At 34.0% G+C, this 15,804-nt stretch overlaps 1 protein-coding gene across 1 annotated transcript in view; it reads right to left on the reverse strand.

Annotated features, from left to right (window-relative positions):
- The window catches only part of LOC136409588 (Kv channel-interacting protein 4-like), a 51,526-nt gene that overhangs the window by 20,413 nt on the left and 15,309 nt on the right, over positions 1–15,804 (reverse strand). Inside the window, exon 2 of the mRNA XM_066391198.1 lies at positions 1,983–2,107. Within this exon, the coding sequence (XP_066247295.1) occupies positions 1,983–2,107 (125 nt within the window). The remainder of the gene's footprint in view (positions 1–1,982; positions 2,108–15,804) is intronic.

Raw genomic sequence — 15,804 nt, forward strand, 5'->3', positions numbered from 1 at the left:
ATTTTGGTTCTGAGAGTACCGTTGTAACGACAAGGAAAAGGCGCATTTCGCTTGATTTTGGAAACTCAATATGGTCTTATATTAGCTTTAACTTCACATTAGTTTTGAAACAAAAAAGATATTTTTATCAATAAAATAGTGAAAAAATAGTACTAAAAAAATAAATAATGATGTACGAAATTTGCGTTTGCGTTTGCGTTGCGTTGCGTTGCGTTGTACGTATCGTTACAGGGTTTTCTACTATATTCATCCGTTATTCTTGTCTAGCTTTCCGCAAAAAGGATAAATGAAATAATTAATTCTTAGTACAAGGAAATATCAAATGCATTTACGAATATGCCTAATAATTTATATAAAATGATCGAGCACGATGCAAACAAACCAGGGAAATTGATATTTTATAATATTTTACTCAGATAAAATTCAAGTTGTTGAAATTAGCCGCAGTACACTATAACATAACTGTATGTATAGAATTATTAATTTGTCTTAAGAGCGGATAATTGCCGAAAATTTTTAATGGTGTTAAGCGAAGTTAATGGAGGAGCCATGAAGTCTACTAAACTATTAAGTATTTCATCTCTAAATTTGTGTTTTGAAATGAACACATGGAAACCTATGCACTTACGTAGACTTCTAACTTACCACTTGATTTACATTCGATGTTGGTAAAAGTGATTAATTGGCTATATTGAAAGTATGAGCCGGATAGCCTAAATTCAACTTCTGTCCTACAGTCAATTACTATGAGAACATTGTTACGCAGGTTAGATTGTCAGTCTGGGGAAAAACCAGTGATACACCATGTAGAATTTCCATAAATGTAGAGGAAAATTACACATCTTTGCAAAACCGCACTGGAGGTGTCTCAAACTCACCCCCTCAATACGAAGGATTAATCCTTTAAAAAACCAAAACACCCATATAACCCCATTTATTTTACATGTTGGCTATGGGCAGCATATCTAACTACTTACGGAAGGCCTAGTGTAAGGTTAAGAGAATGTTCCAGGGAATTCACGGATGACTGCCGTATTCCAAATGATTCAACATCGTTCTGGAGTTATTCCGTTAATGTAGCTGTTCCAGACGACGGATATATATGTGAAAAAACGATATGTCGTAAGTTAGTTAAATGTTAGTCGCCGTAGGGAAAAGACTTAATACATGAAAAATTGGTAAAGCAAACGTAAGTACCTTTTATAGTATTTTATTCGACGTCAGATGTAATATTTCCAATTAGTTAATGTAAATACAGAAAATTGGGTCAAGTATAGCTAATATGCAAACTTAGCCAAAATCATTTCTTTTTCTAGAAATATATAAATATTCAAAAGATAAAAATGGCACATTTGCCTGGAAAAACATTTCCCGAAGCCCTATTCTTTCGTTTTCAAATTGAAATTCACTTGATACAAGCCCGAAAGATTTCCGAGGCATATTGCGGTTTCCAGAAAAATCCCCAAATCCGGTATATTTATCATTTTCCTTAGTGCCTTTATAAATTTATTTTACAGTAGGTACAGCAGAGAGTCGACTAAATAATGTAAAGGGGGATTTTTACCCCCGGGAGGCTCAACTAAAAAATAACTGACAAAATGTAAAGAAATGCAGTCCCTTTATGCAAATAACGGTGGAGAAACCGAGAAACGGGCTCAAGTGGCAAGGGATCCCTCTTAATAAATCATCAAAGTGCGACAAGTAGGGATCGTCCAATGATACATCAATTTTACTCTAGCCAAAGATATTAGTATCTTTGAAGCGAACATTTTAATGTACCAGTTTGCTTCCTCGCAACCTTAAATTTTAGCTTAAATTAATTCTCTTCTCCATTAAACCTCGAGATAAATCATTCCACGTAAGGGTGGGCAGCCTGCGAAATTTTGATTAAATGCCCAGGATTCGCTTAATGGATTGCATTCCTTATTTGGAGATGTTACTTCCAGACCATCACCATTAGTTAAAGTAAGTATTTAACTCACTTGCTTGAATCCCCTGTACATCAGTTGAATTTCCTTTTTGGTGAATTTGGTCTTTGAGGCCAATTTATGCAGCTCCTCAGGCCGGTACCTCGCTATGTGGATCGTAAACTCATCTGACTCGTCATCTGAAACAATTCGGTAACTTGAGCTTTAAAAAATTAAAGGTGAAAGAGCTGCACTCGGATTAATGATAATTTTCTATTTCACTGCTGACGCTTTCAGCTTCATAAAAAATTCACTCCCTCGTCTAGTGTACAGGACTTCCGTCGTTTTTAGTTAGACGAAGTTGAAAATTGCTGGAAATGAAATGAAATATTACCTAAAATGTAAGGGGGTAGAATAAAGCGCCCCTGCAGGTCATTTGCGTATTTTTCCAATTATTTTCATATAAGTCTAAATGGTGCATACCCAAAATGAATATTAAAGTGGCAATTAGCAAACACCTCCTGCGAAATTCTATGGCACAATTCTTTTTCCCTGAAACGGTTTAATTAGTGGATTTTTCTCAAGGTAGGTTGGAACGGCAGCATCAATATCCGAGTTGAAGAAAATCTATCCAATTAAATGTAAAATGGCATTTTTCTTGTTTTATTTTAGGCCGCAACATTTTTGCAGCAATAAATTTTTCTTCCCATCTCTTTACGTCTTTACGTATAGGTTTTCAATAATGATGTGGGATATCGCCCTGTTCACTTCCTGTTGCTAAAGCAATAATTCCAGACCTTTACAGTTGGCAGCTTCTAGATTTGGGAAATTTTTTCAGCTTTGAGAACTTTATTACATTCTTGTTTAAAAGACCACAATTCTCTATAGGAAAAAAAAGGCTAAAAGTCAGCATCGTTCCTTTTTTTAAACTTATGGAAAATACGGAAAGGAGTGTGCTGATGTAAGGTATCGACGATCAGAGTAGTAGAAGAACATGGATAACTTCCGGCCCTTTCGATATTTTTGAATTGCCATTAGTTTTTTCAACTGATTGATCGATCCCTCATCATCTTGAACTCAATAGAGTTCCTGTAGCTTTGGAAATATATTTTTTATTATACTCGATCTGAGAACATCTTCAAATCGCTCAAATAAGAATCAAAGCGACCCTATTTCTCAGAAATTAAATCAGAAATTGCAACTCGGTCATAAAGCTGATCGAGATCTCCTAGCAGGCTACAGGTTCCCGAGATATCAACGTTCAAAGTTTGAAAAATGCAAAATGTAGGTACGCCCCCCGCCCCCCTTGAAAAGTTTCATGCCAAAAGTAGTTACTGTTTTCACAATAATCGAGTGATAGGGAATTTATATCGATTCTGTATTTCCTTGGTAGCTTGGAAATTTTTCTTAAAAATGTATATTTCTTTCGGTGCTTTTACAACCCAAGGAGGAATGGAGATAAAGACTGAGAGGCTTTTTATTATTATTGCCAATATAAATACATGTTTTCTCCCCAATTCCCATTTGCCTTGGCAGCTCATTAAGGCCGCGATGAATCTCCTTATAGCGAAATTTCCCTCAAGTTCAGCGTTAAAATTTTCACGCAATTTGTTGGAAAGATAATTCATAAAGTTTTTAATTTAAATTTTGAAGAGACGACCCCCGAAGGGCCTCAGGCACAAACTAAACGCCACTTAAAGACAACATCTTTAAAACGGCTGAAAAAGAGTCTTGCAATTTCTTCGACGATAAGCCACTTAATTGTCCTCAGCCTCTACCATTAGGCTGCTTTTCTTAATTGGTTTCTTATTGATTCTGGATAAAAAGTTGTTTTTATGGATTTACGGTTTTGAATTTCGCCGAGTTTCAATCGTTATCGGTTTCTGCTTTTAACTGCATGCAGATTTTCACTAGAGCTTCGAAAGGGTAACCAAACGGGAAACATATCAATTCGAATCCCCTGAAATGGAAACCAGTCAGAATGAGTTTACGAATTGGGAGATGTGCATTGAAAATAATGGGGTTCGTTTCAAATTACATGTCGATTTTCGAACTTTATTTACCTTTTGCTACTGCACTTTAAGTAAAGCACTATAAGGTAGAAGTCCTACAATTTCCTTCCCATATGATTTTAGAGCGTCATCACATCTAAATGTGCCCCCTCTGACATACTTATTTAGCCATTTCCATTCGCACAAAAAAGACTAATGATCTTACTTTTTATTGGCATTTGATATTTAAACAAAAACAAATTTAGGGTGATTGATTATGCGATGATGGATGGCATAATGAGACGTTGTTGTTTTTAGCCAGCCTTACTCTAAATGTTCATTATCTTTGATGGAAGGTAATGTGACACTCATGAATTGCAATTTTAGGGTGCCGTGGCACTAATGAAAATAACCTTTACTTCGGATTTCATGAAATTACTTGAGATACGGTAATTCCAAGGTTTAAATAACTTTTACACTCAAGTCCTGTCCAGGATTGAAGAGAAACGAATACTGACAAATGAAACTCTGGAAGTTCAAGATTTCTTAGTCTGACTTTATGTAACAGGGAAAGTGATTACATTTACGAGGGAAAGTATAGAAGTTGCACGGAATAAAACTTCCAATCCCCGAGGAATCAACACCACACCGTACATCGAGAATTCTACCATAGAAAACTTTTCCTTATTTCGTTTCTGCCTCACGTATGAATAAAACTTTGCCTGTCACACCCACAGAAGTTTCATTAAAAGGGGAAATATTGATGGACAACAAAAATTCAAAACACGATGGCTTAATGGAAGGCTGGATGTTGTAGCAAACACATCTCTTCTGACGCTTGAAACGAGCCCGTTTTGATTGATTCGACATTATGTCATTGAGATTAGTTCTTTTGGAGGATCTGCTCTAAGGGAGCTGTTTTGAGCACTCTCTGTATTTCAATGGCTTTTCTTGTTCAAAGGATCAAATAAATTATATTATCGTTGGAAGAGGATTTAGCGATAAAGTTTGAATACCACCTTCAACATATAGGGTGTTATAAATTTCACATTCAATATGGTGATGTGGAAAACCATTAAAGATGCGAAGTTGGTAAGACCCAGTTCTATACCTTCGGTTTAAACTCTACCTGAAGTTAGACTTAAGATTAAATAGCTAGTAAGATGAATATCGAATCTGGAGTTTAAACTTCAAGTCGGATTTAAACTGTTTGGTTCCTATGCCTAGGTCTATCAATTTTCGAGACGTTTTAGTTTGTAATTCTATAAGTTTTTATTGTGCTATTTCAGATTTTTCCATAGAAATTTATTTTATACAAAGTGCTACTCGTGTTTTTTCCGAATATCATAAACTACTGATTATAAGAAGTGTTTTCAATATCCACGGTACCATATCGAAATCGTGTAGCATTCCAGTTTGCTGAAGCTAAAAAGCTAAACATTTTTCAGTCTCCTGCCTGAAAATTGATTTTTTTGCATAACACCTCATGTGTTTTACTGCATATTCAAAATCTACTTATCATATGGAGCGTTTACACTACCCATGTTAAGTACTTTCTCAGTTATATAAGGTTATACAGGATGTTTCCGAATAAGTGTGAAAGATTTTAAGACGTGACTGCTGAGGTATTTTTATAAAAAAAACACCTCGTGTAAACGTAAGTCCGAACACGTTTCGTTTCCAACATACAGAGTGTTCAATTTCTTTTTTTTATATTTTGCGCCCATTTAATGATATATTTTTAATTAAAAAAATTGTACGCGTATTTTGGAAACGAAGCGTGTTCGAACTTATGTTTCTGTGAACTTTTTTTTACAAAAACATCTCAGCAATCACCCCTTAAAGTATTTCATACTTAGTCGGAAACACCTTGTATAAGCTGTCCGTTTCTGAAACTGACTTATGGGCATCTCGAAAACTATAAAAGATACGAGTTCTTTAAAATGGGAAAAGTTGCAAAATTTAAAGTTAAAAAATTTTCCGTTTAAAAATGTCTAAAAGTCCGACGTTTTTCGGAGGTATTCGCAAAAATACCGGAATTTTAGAAAAAGGTTTTAATTTTTCCTCAACTTATTTGGCAAGATAATTCAAAATGATTCACGCTTCGTCAGTGTAATTTTTCTTCTTCTACCATGCAGCATTGTCATACTTAAAATCCGATTTTTCGACAACCCTCATCAACTTTGTTTTCTCTTATCGGCGTCATTTTTTATTTGCACACTTTTGAATTCAGCTTTTTTTCTGATTATGATGTACTGCATGTTAAAATTCCGTCTTGCACTTTGACAAAAATGTCAATTGTCCTGTTTTTGCAAAGATTAACTTGGAAATAACAAAAGAAGGAAGAAGTAAATGAAGAAAATCATAACAGGTATTCGAAAGGTTCACCCTCCACTTCCAAGTACAGCTTTATACGTTTTTCTTCGCAACTCGTTGATATCAGTGAATACAAATTTATAAATGAGGTCTTTCATAGTTCCTCATAAATAATGGGGAAAGATCTGGTAAACGTGCCGGCCAACGTATGTCTCCATTATTTGAAATTACTCTACCGGGAAATATTTCAGAGAAATAATCCAGCCACTCTCCTAATGTTACGTGGCGGAGCACATAACACTGGGAGGATGGTTAGCGAGATTCTCATGGTAGAGCTCCAGAAACGAATACCCTGAGCTTTCCGGAATTTTTTTAGGTTTATATTTCTTGATGATTGCAACAGATTTTAGTTCAGATTACTCATCTTCAAATACCTGAACTCTGGAAACTCTAGAGAAGACACATTTCCATAGATGCTACGGTTCCTAGATATCTAATCGTCAATAATCTAGTCCCACGTCGTTCGTGGTCTGACCTGTCGCTACTTAAGAAATCTCATTAATGTAAAACTGACGAACAACACTTTATACCGTCCATTATATTACGGAACCTCTTTCCTAGGGAACCCTTGCTTTATGTTCGATTCTAGGAGGACACTCAGGAAGATTAAAAATTGTATCCTTCGTAAAACTTTTGCTCATGGCCCATGAAATTAGATAGAACATATTCCCTGTAGAACGATGCCTCTAAAGACGCTGGCAGAGATGTAACTTATAACTAGTCCACATATTGTGCGCTACGATTTTTTTTTGCCTAAATTTGTTACTATCTTTCAGTTATTCTTGTCATGTGCGTGTGTGTGTTCGAATAGTAATTAGTTGGGTTCCTTATCTTTGTAATCAGTTTTAATGTAATTTGTTCTGTTATTTATATACATGTGTGGACTAATAGCAATAACTTTTTAAATAATTTTTCTATCAAAAAATGTTTCAAATAAAAGTTATAGGGCTAATTTATTGTCACTTTTTGATGAGCTTTTTTCTTATTCCATAACATTCCAATAAAGTCCAATTTCAGTTTTTTAAATGTAACCCTCTATTTCCGAATTGATTTATGGAATTTATACTTATTTGCGCATACAGACATATCAAATTTTATTGGGGTCACATAAAAAAAAATTAAGAAAAAAATTATTTCCCTTATTTTATTCAACAAAATTAAATTCGATCAGAAAAGCAAAATAATAAATGACTACTTACAAGAATTAATTGCTATTTAATGTTCAAAGCATTTGCTCAAAATTGTTTTACGTCGTTATCTAAACACAGTGCTATTCTTTGCATGAAAGATCTTCTCACCTGAACATAGGTTGGTTAATTAATTATATTACACCGACGATACGAACCTTCAAGTAATTTATATTATTTGGCCGATCTTTATAAACTTGATGGTTTAAATGGCTCCCACAGGAAAAAGTCGCAGAGATTTAAATCAGGTGACAGGGCCGGCTACTTTATTTCACCAAGCAAAAAAATTGGTAGTGCTTTTTTTTAAATTAAAAATTGTAATTTCCGGAATGTTATTTACTTGACGTTTAAGAAATAACAAAAGCACCCTCGAGGGTGCTTTTGTTATTTAGCTTTTCTGATTTAATTTAATTTTTTTGACTGAAATAAGGAAAATAATTTTTTTCCCCAAATTTTTCTTATCTAATCCCAATAAAATTTAATATGTGTGTACGCAGAAATAAGTGTAGATACCATAAAACCATTCGGAAAAAAGGGTCAAATTTGAGAAAATAAAGTTGAACTTCGTTGGAATGTTACGGGGTCAGAAAAAAATTCAATGTCATCAAAAATTAACAACAAATTAACCTTGTAACTTTTACTTGAAACATTTTTTTATAGAAAAATTATTTCAAAAGTTATTGGCATTATTCCACATTGTATATGATGGATCCTGTATATTGTTTAGTTCTCTCTTCGTTGTATCTACCCTCAGTATGTGTCCATAGTCTAACAATGGTCTGCATGTGAATTTGCATATTTGTGTTGCTGTTTTTGTGCTAATCCTATTATGTTTATGCGACAGTAATCGAAAATATTTTCCCCGTTTAGCAATTTCTCGTCTCATGTTTCGAACTTATTTAGTGATTTAGTTTTTTTGTTACTCCGAAGTATTTTACACCGTTTATTAATTTAATTATGCGATCATCTGCTATTAATGTTGACCTAAATTCGCATTAAGAATACTTTTTCTGTTTTTTGTTTGAAAATATTTTTTTCATAGTATATCATATATTTTATTAAATATTCAGTAATCCATTAATTATAAAGAATGTTCGCATTCTGCCTAGAAATACTTCGTTTTCTATATTTCTACACACATTTTTCCATGTTTTAATACTTCTGACTGGGTAGCTTACAGCAGGTATCCACAACAATGATGCCATGAATGATCTTAACTTATCTGCGAAACTGGGAAAACTTTGGATGTTTCCATAATATCTTGAGCTGATGCCTGCTTGTGATTTTCCTCTCTTCATGGCACTTTACATGGCATAGACACATAGAGTATCTCAATCACACACGTACGTATACATATAGAGTCAAAGATCCTGTTAAGTTCCTTAATAAAGTCTACCAGAGATTTTCTTTAAAGGATTTAAAGCAGGCATATCCTTCGGTTGTTCACAACATTCTCTTTTATGGCCGTCTTGCATGGGGACACCGCATTTATACAAACATTTAGAATCAACCGTCTATCCACAGGCTTATGGCCGACCCTGTACACATTCAAGTCTACAATATTATAATAATAATAAGCTTATTTTTAAGGCGGTAATAATTACATTTACTCCAATTTACGCTGCACCCTACAATTTAATGCGAAGACAAATATATTATACATTTCTCCACTGAATAGTAAGACAGAAACAAAGTAAGTCTTTGATAGTAAACTTATTAAAAATCTGGCAGTGCCATGAAAATCAATTGTTTTGCCTCTTTAAATATAACAGACGGCAACGGCAGCCGAACTTGACACATCAGTGAGGTTATAAATTTAATAAACGTCAAATTTTGTCAAAACAACAAGTGCTGACTTTCAACCGCAATTTATCAAACATGCTCACTAAAATTTGTCATTTGTTAGAATTGTCACGTCATTTATGTCAAATTCATTTGGAATTATCATCGGCAACTGGGAAACTTTCTAGCTTAACTCAAAATTGTAACAATTATTTATTAATTATGATAACAGTCATTATAATCAGGTAGAATTAAATGAGACATGCACAGGCACCGTTCGCAATGGAGTTTTTTGGCCTGTTGGAATTACCTTCGGGAATTCAAAATCCTGATACACCCTCCCTAATATATTCTTGAAAATATCTTTTTAAGTTAAAAGGACCGCTTATGAATATGAGTATCATATGGACATGCATGAGTATAACACTCCTTACAAGCACAATCTGGTGCCGATGTCTCGCGAGTTGCTAAGATATAAGAATGGCCCTGGGTGCCTTGCCAGATGCTTCTTTCGGAAGTGCTTTTCTGTAGTGCTCGGCAGCTCCCTACCAAATTGGTTAAAAAAAATTCTGTTTCCATTGTGAATAAAAAAATCAGTGTAACGTTAAATGTCCTGGTTTATCATTGTATTTCGACTTGTGTAAATACTATATTATGGATTCACCCCGATAAACTACTAGTATTCACAAAATCACAGCTGGTATCCCTTGACGCAGCTGCCGTGGATATCCTGAACGCCTCCCCAAATTTGGAAAAACTTTAGGTATTGCCATTACACACGTACTTTTAATTTCCATTTTTCCTTTTCATACATTCCGTACTGCACGTGAGTATGACTTGTGAGTGTACCTACTTTGTACACATCCATGCCTGATGAAGCCAATAAGTGGAAACACGTGTCGCCGTCTTGCCTAACATCTTCTTTCAATTTCTATTGGAACTCATATTTTGTTCCTTTTGCCGACATGCCACGAATTTTTCCTTACAATTATATAACTCGTAAAAAGTGGTTGGAAATTAAAGTACGTAAGACGGCTTTTATGAAAATAACTTTTTCTATAGAGTGAGTCCCATTTTCGTGCGAACATTATTTATAGATCTTTTCCTTATTAATGGATATACAATATAAGTTCAATGGGGAAAGTTTTAAATAGTGGCATGCGTGTCAATTTGACGTTCAAGAGGAATTTTTTGTTTTTAGGATATTTAAGAACAATTTAAAAACTTAGAAATTCATAAAATTATTTCGCGAGTTATCGGGTTATTTGACAAGATACAAAAAAACCGAAAACACTTCGTCATAACCAGTTTTTGTACTGTTCAATATCCTGTAGCAGTAATTTTTTTGCAACGTTTTAGATTGATGGAGCCGTCCTCAGGTTCATTATTTAAAACATAAACATGGAATTTTTATACGAATATCTGTCATTTTGACAAGAACGATGTACGATACTAAACGCAATTCTGCGAAGCTTCGATCTGAAAACGCCACATTCAGATCTTTTCTCTTATTGAAGATACGAACTGCAACTTCTACTAATAGAATTGAATCACAAGTAATCTACACTTTTAATAAATAATTATTAGTTTTTTTTAGCCAAGAAAAAACAAATAACATTTGAACAAATATGTAGTATTAAGACGGAGCCGTTGTTGGAGATATAGCGATTATTAAAATTTTTCTCTAAAAATCTTGTGATCTGAATAAGGGAGCTACATTGTTGAAAGCAAACTTCACTTATATTAAATTTACAATTGTCTTCTGCAATAAGGCATTATATTTCAGGAAGAATTTGGTGTTTGGAGCAATTTCCAGAGACCATTCCCATTTAGTGTGCCGTAGAAGATGGATGGACCAATTAAATGGTTGTGTATAAATAATATTTTAATCGCTTCTAAAATGAACAAGCATCAACCTAAATTAGACATAGAAAACGGAGGAACATAGGAACGAGGTAGGTATTTCACGTGACAATGACAAGTAAATTATACTTTTCTACGAAAAAAGCTGATAAATTAATGAACTTACTTAAAACTTGTCAAGTATACCACTCCAAAGATTAAAACCAAGCCCGTTTTGCGGAGCTCGGTCAAGCCATTTGAGGATTCTGTGAACTTCCAAGTAAGATAGGTGTGTCTATTAAAACACCACACTTTGAGATAAATAATTCATCAGTCGAAACAACTTTTCGTTGAAAATCAGGTGTAGTGCCACATTTTTCCACGAACCATCTTGATGAAAAGGCCGTTCGTCTGAGGCGATGTTCTTGATTAAGACTTTACACATAAAATTTTCCCCTGGTTATTTCTCCATGTAAAACTAACTTCGGAGCACGTATTTGACTTGACGTAAGCCAAACAGATATGGATGGATTGTTTTGAACTGATGCTACAATTTGATAATCTCTGTTACCATGGGTCTTTAATATTTTGTGATGTTATTCGAAACTTCCGTGTGCATTTAAATTACGCCATAACCCGTCGAAACGAGTTCTTTTTGGATAAATTCCCAAAAGATATGCCTGTTCATAATTGTGAAAACTAATGTGGCAGTTTTGCTGGCATTAACGTAGAAACATCGAAACTCAATTTTTCTACATTGATATATTCAATCTATTTTAAACTTGAATTTATTTCAAAGAAATCTATGAGAGTGGGAAATATCGCACTTAAAAAAGCGGTCTACAGTGCGGACTAAAAGTAAAGAATAATGGATATTTCGATGTAATGGAATTCTAAACATTTGAATTGACCAGAGAATCTGAAAATGTAATAGTATTGTAGAGTGTTGATTTAAAAAATTGAAGATTATTACCGTCCTGCTTTTGTGATACACGTTGTATAATGAGAGTTAGTCATATCTGGAGCGCAGGAAAAAAATATATAGGATACGTGTTGCAGCGACTTTTTTACTCTTAGTAATTTATGAGAAATATCCATTATTCCTTACTTTTAGTTCGCACTGTATATTAAATGTCAGTATTGTTAGCACCTCACTAAAAAGTGATTGACATTAAATTTGTTTAAAATGGCGAATTTAATTACGCCTTAACAAAATCATCTATATTAAATGTCATTTGATATTGACAATAATTGACAAAAAAGCGATTGACATTAAATTTGTTTAAAATGATGGACTTGCACAGCGGCACTATATCATGGCCCTCCGTAGAGTTAGTTGCACAGCTCTTTGGTAACACCCTTTATGTAGCAACGTCATTAATTTTTACATATCTGCATGAAAAACATTTTATTTATTTATAATTCTAAATTCTATTTATTTATAATAAATATAATATTTTTCATGCAGATATTTGTAACATTTATTTGCAATAAAGTCTCAATTTTAATAGTATAAATTGCCGGTACTTTAAAATGATGTGTAACATGCATCAGTTTCTATAATTGTTTTTTCCTGGTTAAAATAGACTTAATATTATTTAACAAACGTAGAGATATTATCGTAATTTAATTTCGTTAGTAGAATTTATATTTCATAGTTTAATTGTCGGTGAAAGACTGTACGAAGCCGAAATAATAGAAAATATCTGAAGATGGCGTTTTCGGGTCGAAACCTAGTGGAATAATATTTCCTGTCATATCATTGTATTCAAAATTAATGGGTGATTTGAAGTTTGCAATAAAATCTTGGCCTATATTTGAAATAACGAGCCTGATAATGACCCTGCAAATCTGAACCATTGAACTATTATTACAGGGTGTCGTAGAGCACAGAAAGTGGCTGTACCGGGGCCGTTTCGGTTTTTTACTATCTTGTTAAATAACTCGACGATGAGCAAGATAAGACTTGAATAATTTCAAATTTTTCTTAAAGACACCAATGAAAAACATAACCATATTTCTGCATGTATGCATTAAGGAAAAATTGATGATGGAATTTGAAAATCAAAATGTCATATTTTGCAAAAATAAGTTCCACGTTGTATACCGTAACGAAGTGCTTCAAGAAATTGAATGCAATTTTTTGCTTTTCTATACTTTAATCCAGAAAAAATCAGAAGAATATGACAATTTTTGTTAATTTAAAAATATTTTAAGGAAAAATACTCCTCTCGTAAAGGCGCTATTGCGTCGATTTAATCTACTTAGTATCTCTCATAGTTTCCGAGGTCCCCGAATTTGGGACACACTGTACAAGCAAAAAGAGGACTTTAACTCGCATGTAATTCCATCAATCATGATTATTGAATTAATTTATATCACGAATTGATAACTGAAATGTAATATCAGGGATCACCAAAATACTCTTAATGAATTAGCTTGTTTCGAAATTCCGTTGTCAATGGAATTTCCAGAACGCCGTTCGGCATTGCAAAAAAATTAATCCCTCGTGTAATTCCCACGATAAACTCTCGTTTTGATCTCCTTTTTGCTGAAATATTAATGGGGAGCTAACGGTAATGAATTCTACCATTATGTGTTAGCTGTAGCATGTTTTTTTCCCATCGGTAGAATGAAATTTACATTTTTGAAAGCTGTTTAATACTAAAAAGAAACCAGGGCATCACTGAAAATCCTATTGTGGAATTCTGGATTAAAACACAAATCCGTTGTAATAAAACCAATTGAAAAGAACGAATTTTGCGGAACATGGGTAATTCTTTGGGGACGTTATCTTAGCGACACATCGTAAAAGTGGAAATTACACTCTTTTATGCTGCAGCGATGATTTCAAAAACACACGTCGTTTTAAAAATTTATATGCCATGGAATGGCGGTTTCATTAGGTAATTGATGTCATATAACTGAGCTCCCCAGTTATCTTATCATTTCGAGAATAATTCCAAACTAAAGCAGAATTAATTGAATGTTTTCCTCAGGGTTACATCAAGTCGAATGAGCTTGACAGACAGTTATCAAAATATAGCAGACGAATTAAGTGAAAACCCCTAGATGTTTCACCTATCAAATAAATTATTCAGAACTGACACATGATCCTCTAAAGCGACCAATACAGGCAGATAAATATTTCAAAAGGCTCCCCTACTCGAAATACTATCGACTCCGATATCTGCAAAATATTTTTGCTTTTGTATAGTTTTTTGTCATAATTCATGAGGGGACGAGATAAGAAATATGTCTTCCTTGCATTGAATTGCCCCCATTTGATTAAAGAGACGCGAATAAACACAGAAATAAATAGAGGTCTCTTACCAAATTAAGAAAGTGAAGGTTTGCTAATTTAGTAAGAAGCTGCATACGTACTTTTTTGAAATTTATTATTTATTTACGACAAATTCAGAAAATACACTACAGTAGGCCTATCTAAAACCTTGTGACATCCCAATTACACCGAAGCAATGCGTACTAACATGTTATTTCTAGACAGGCTAAATACATATATTATATGATGTCTACGTACAAGGAATAAAGATAAGGCTCCCTGATAGAATTAGGAATAACTCACTTGCCACAGTTGAAAAGATGTAAATATTCGCCTTGTCTTTTAAACGTTTTAGAGCAGCTACTCACGTAGGAGGGCCGCAGCGCCAATTTCTCTCACAGTATCTCTTTATCTCTTCTCTCTTCCAACCAATCTGAGCTTTAAACTCAGGAACCGACCAATCAGAAATGACTTCTGGATTTCGTTCGGGATGATAAATGGTACTTTTCGTTTCAAAATTTGGGTTTGGAGCCTACATCCGTCGTGGCTATGTTATATTAACCTTCTTCGATTTCCTTTATCTTTTACAAACAGTTATTTTCTTTGAAGTGCTACATATTTTTCATATATTTTTAAGGGTGAAATATTTATTTATTATGGGTAAATCAACATGTGGACGGGAAAATCGACAGAAATATTCCATCTTTATAATGATTTTTTCACTATGCAGGAGAAAGTGGAATTAACATTCTTAAAATTTCAGATGTCACATTAACGACTTTTTCAAATTTGTGATGACGAATTAGCGTTTGAGTGCCCAGAAACCGTAGTAAGTTTATTTGGGCCCCTACTCTCGAGTGTCATATGAGTATCTCATATATAGCAAAGGCGTCATCGAAGCTCATAAAAATGTAAGGCGTTTGCTCTTTATTCGCACTTCCGGGAGATTAATTTCACTAGGGCCGAACTATATGAGATGAAATATCACTAGTTTTTTTTATTTTTGTTCCATGTAAGATTCTCTTCGGGAGATCCTCACATGACACATGACGATAGAAGCCCTGCTCTCAGTGTTGAATTTTAAAAAGTTTATTAATTCAGAAGATCAATAAAGTGTTTGCTAGCGTTATTATTTATCATTTAGAAAAACTTCATGTAACATCGTTTTTAAAATTTTGAGGGCTCTTTTTGGCAAATGAGATACTAATCCTTGGTGACGACATCAGGGGAAATGACGTTACCACTACCCCTTCACGTCTTATATGCGTCAATTGTGCTAAAGGGTGGTGTATTTCTGCCGACAAAATGACGTTATAAGGACATTAACACATGGTGGTTTTGCAGCCAAAAAATTGCCTCATATTTAGTGGAATGTCGGCAATTTTTGCTACATCCAGTTTTGTTAGATAATTGGCTATTACATACATGAGATTTTT

This window comes from Euwallacea similis, chromosome 6 (assembly GCF_039881205.1).
Source record: "Euwallacea similis isolate ESF13 chromosome 6, ESF131.1, whole genome shotgun sequence".
Taxonomy (NCBI): Eukaryota; Metazoa; Arthropoda; class Insecta; order Coleoptera; family Curculionidae; genus Euwallacea; species Euwallacea similis.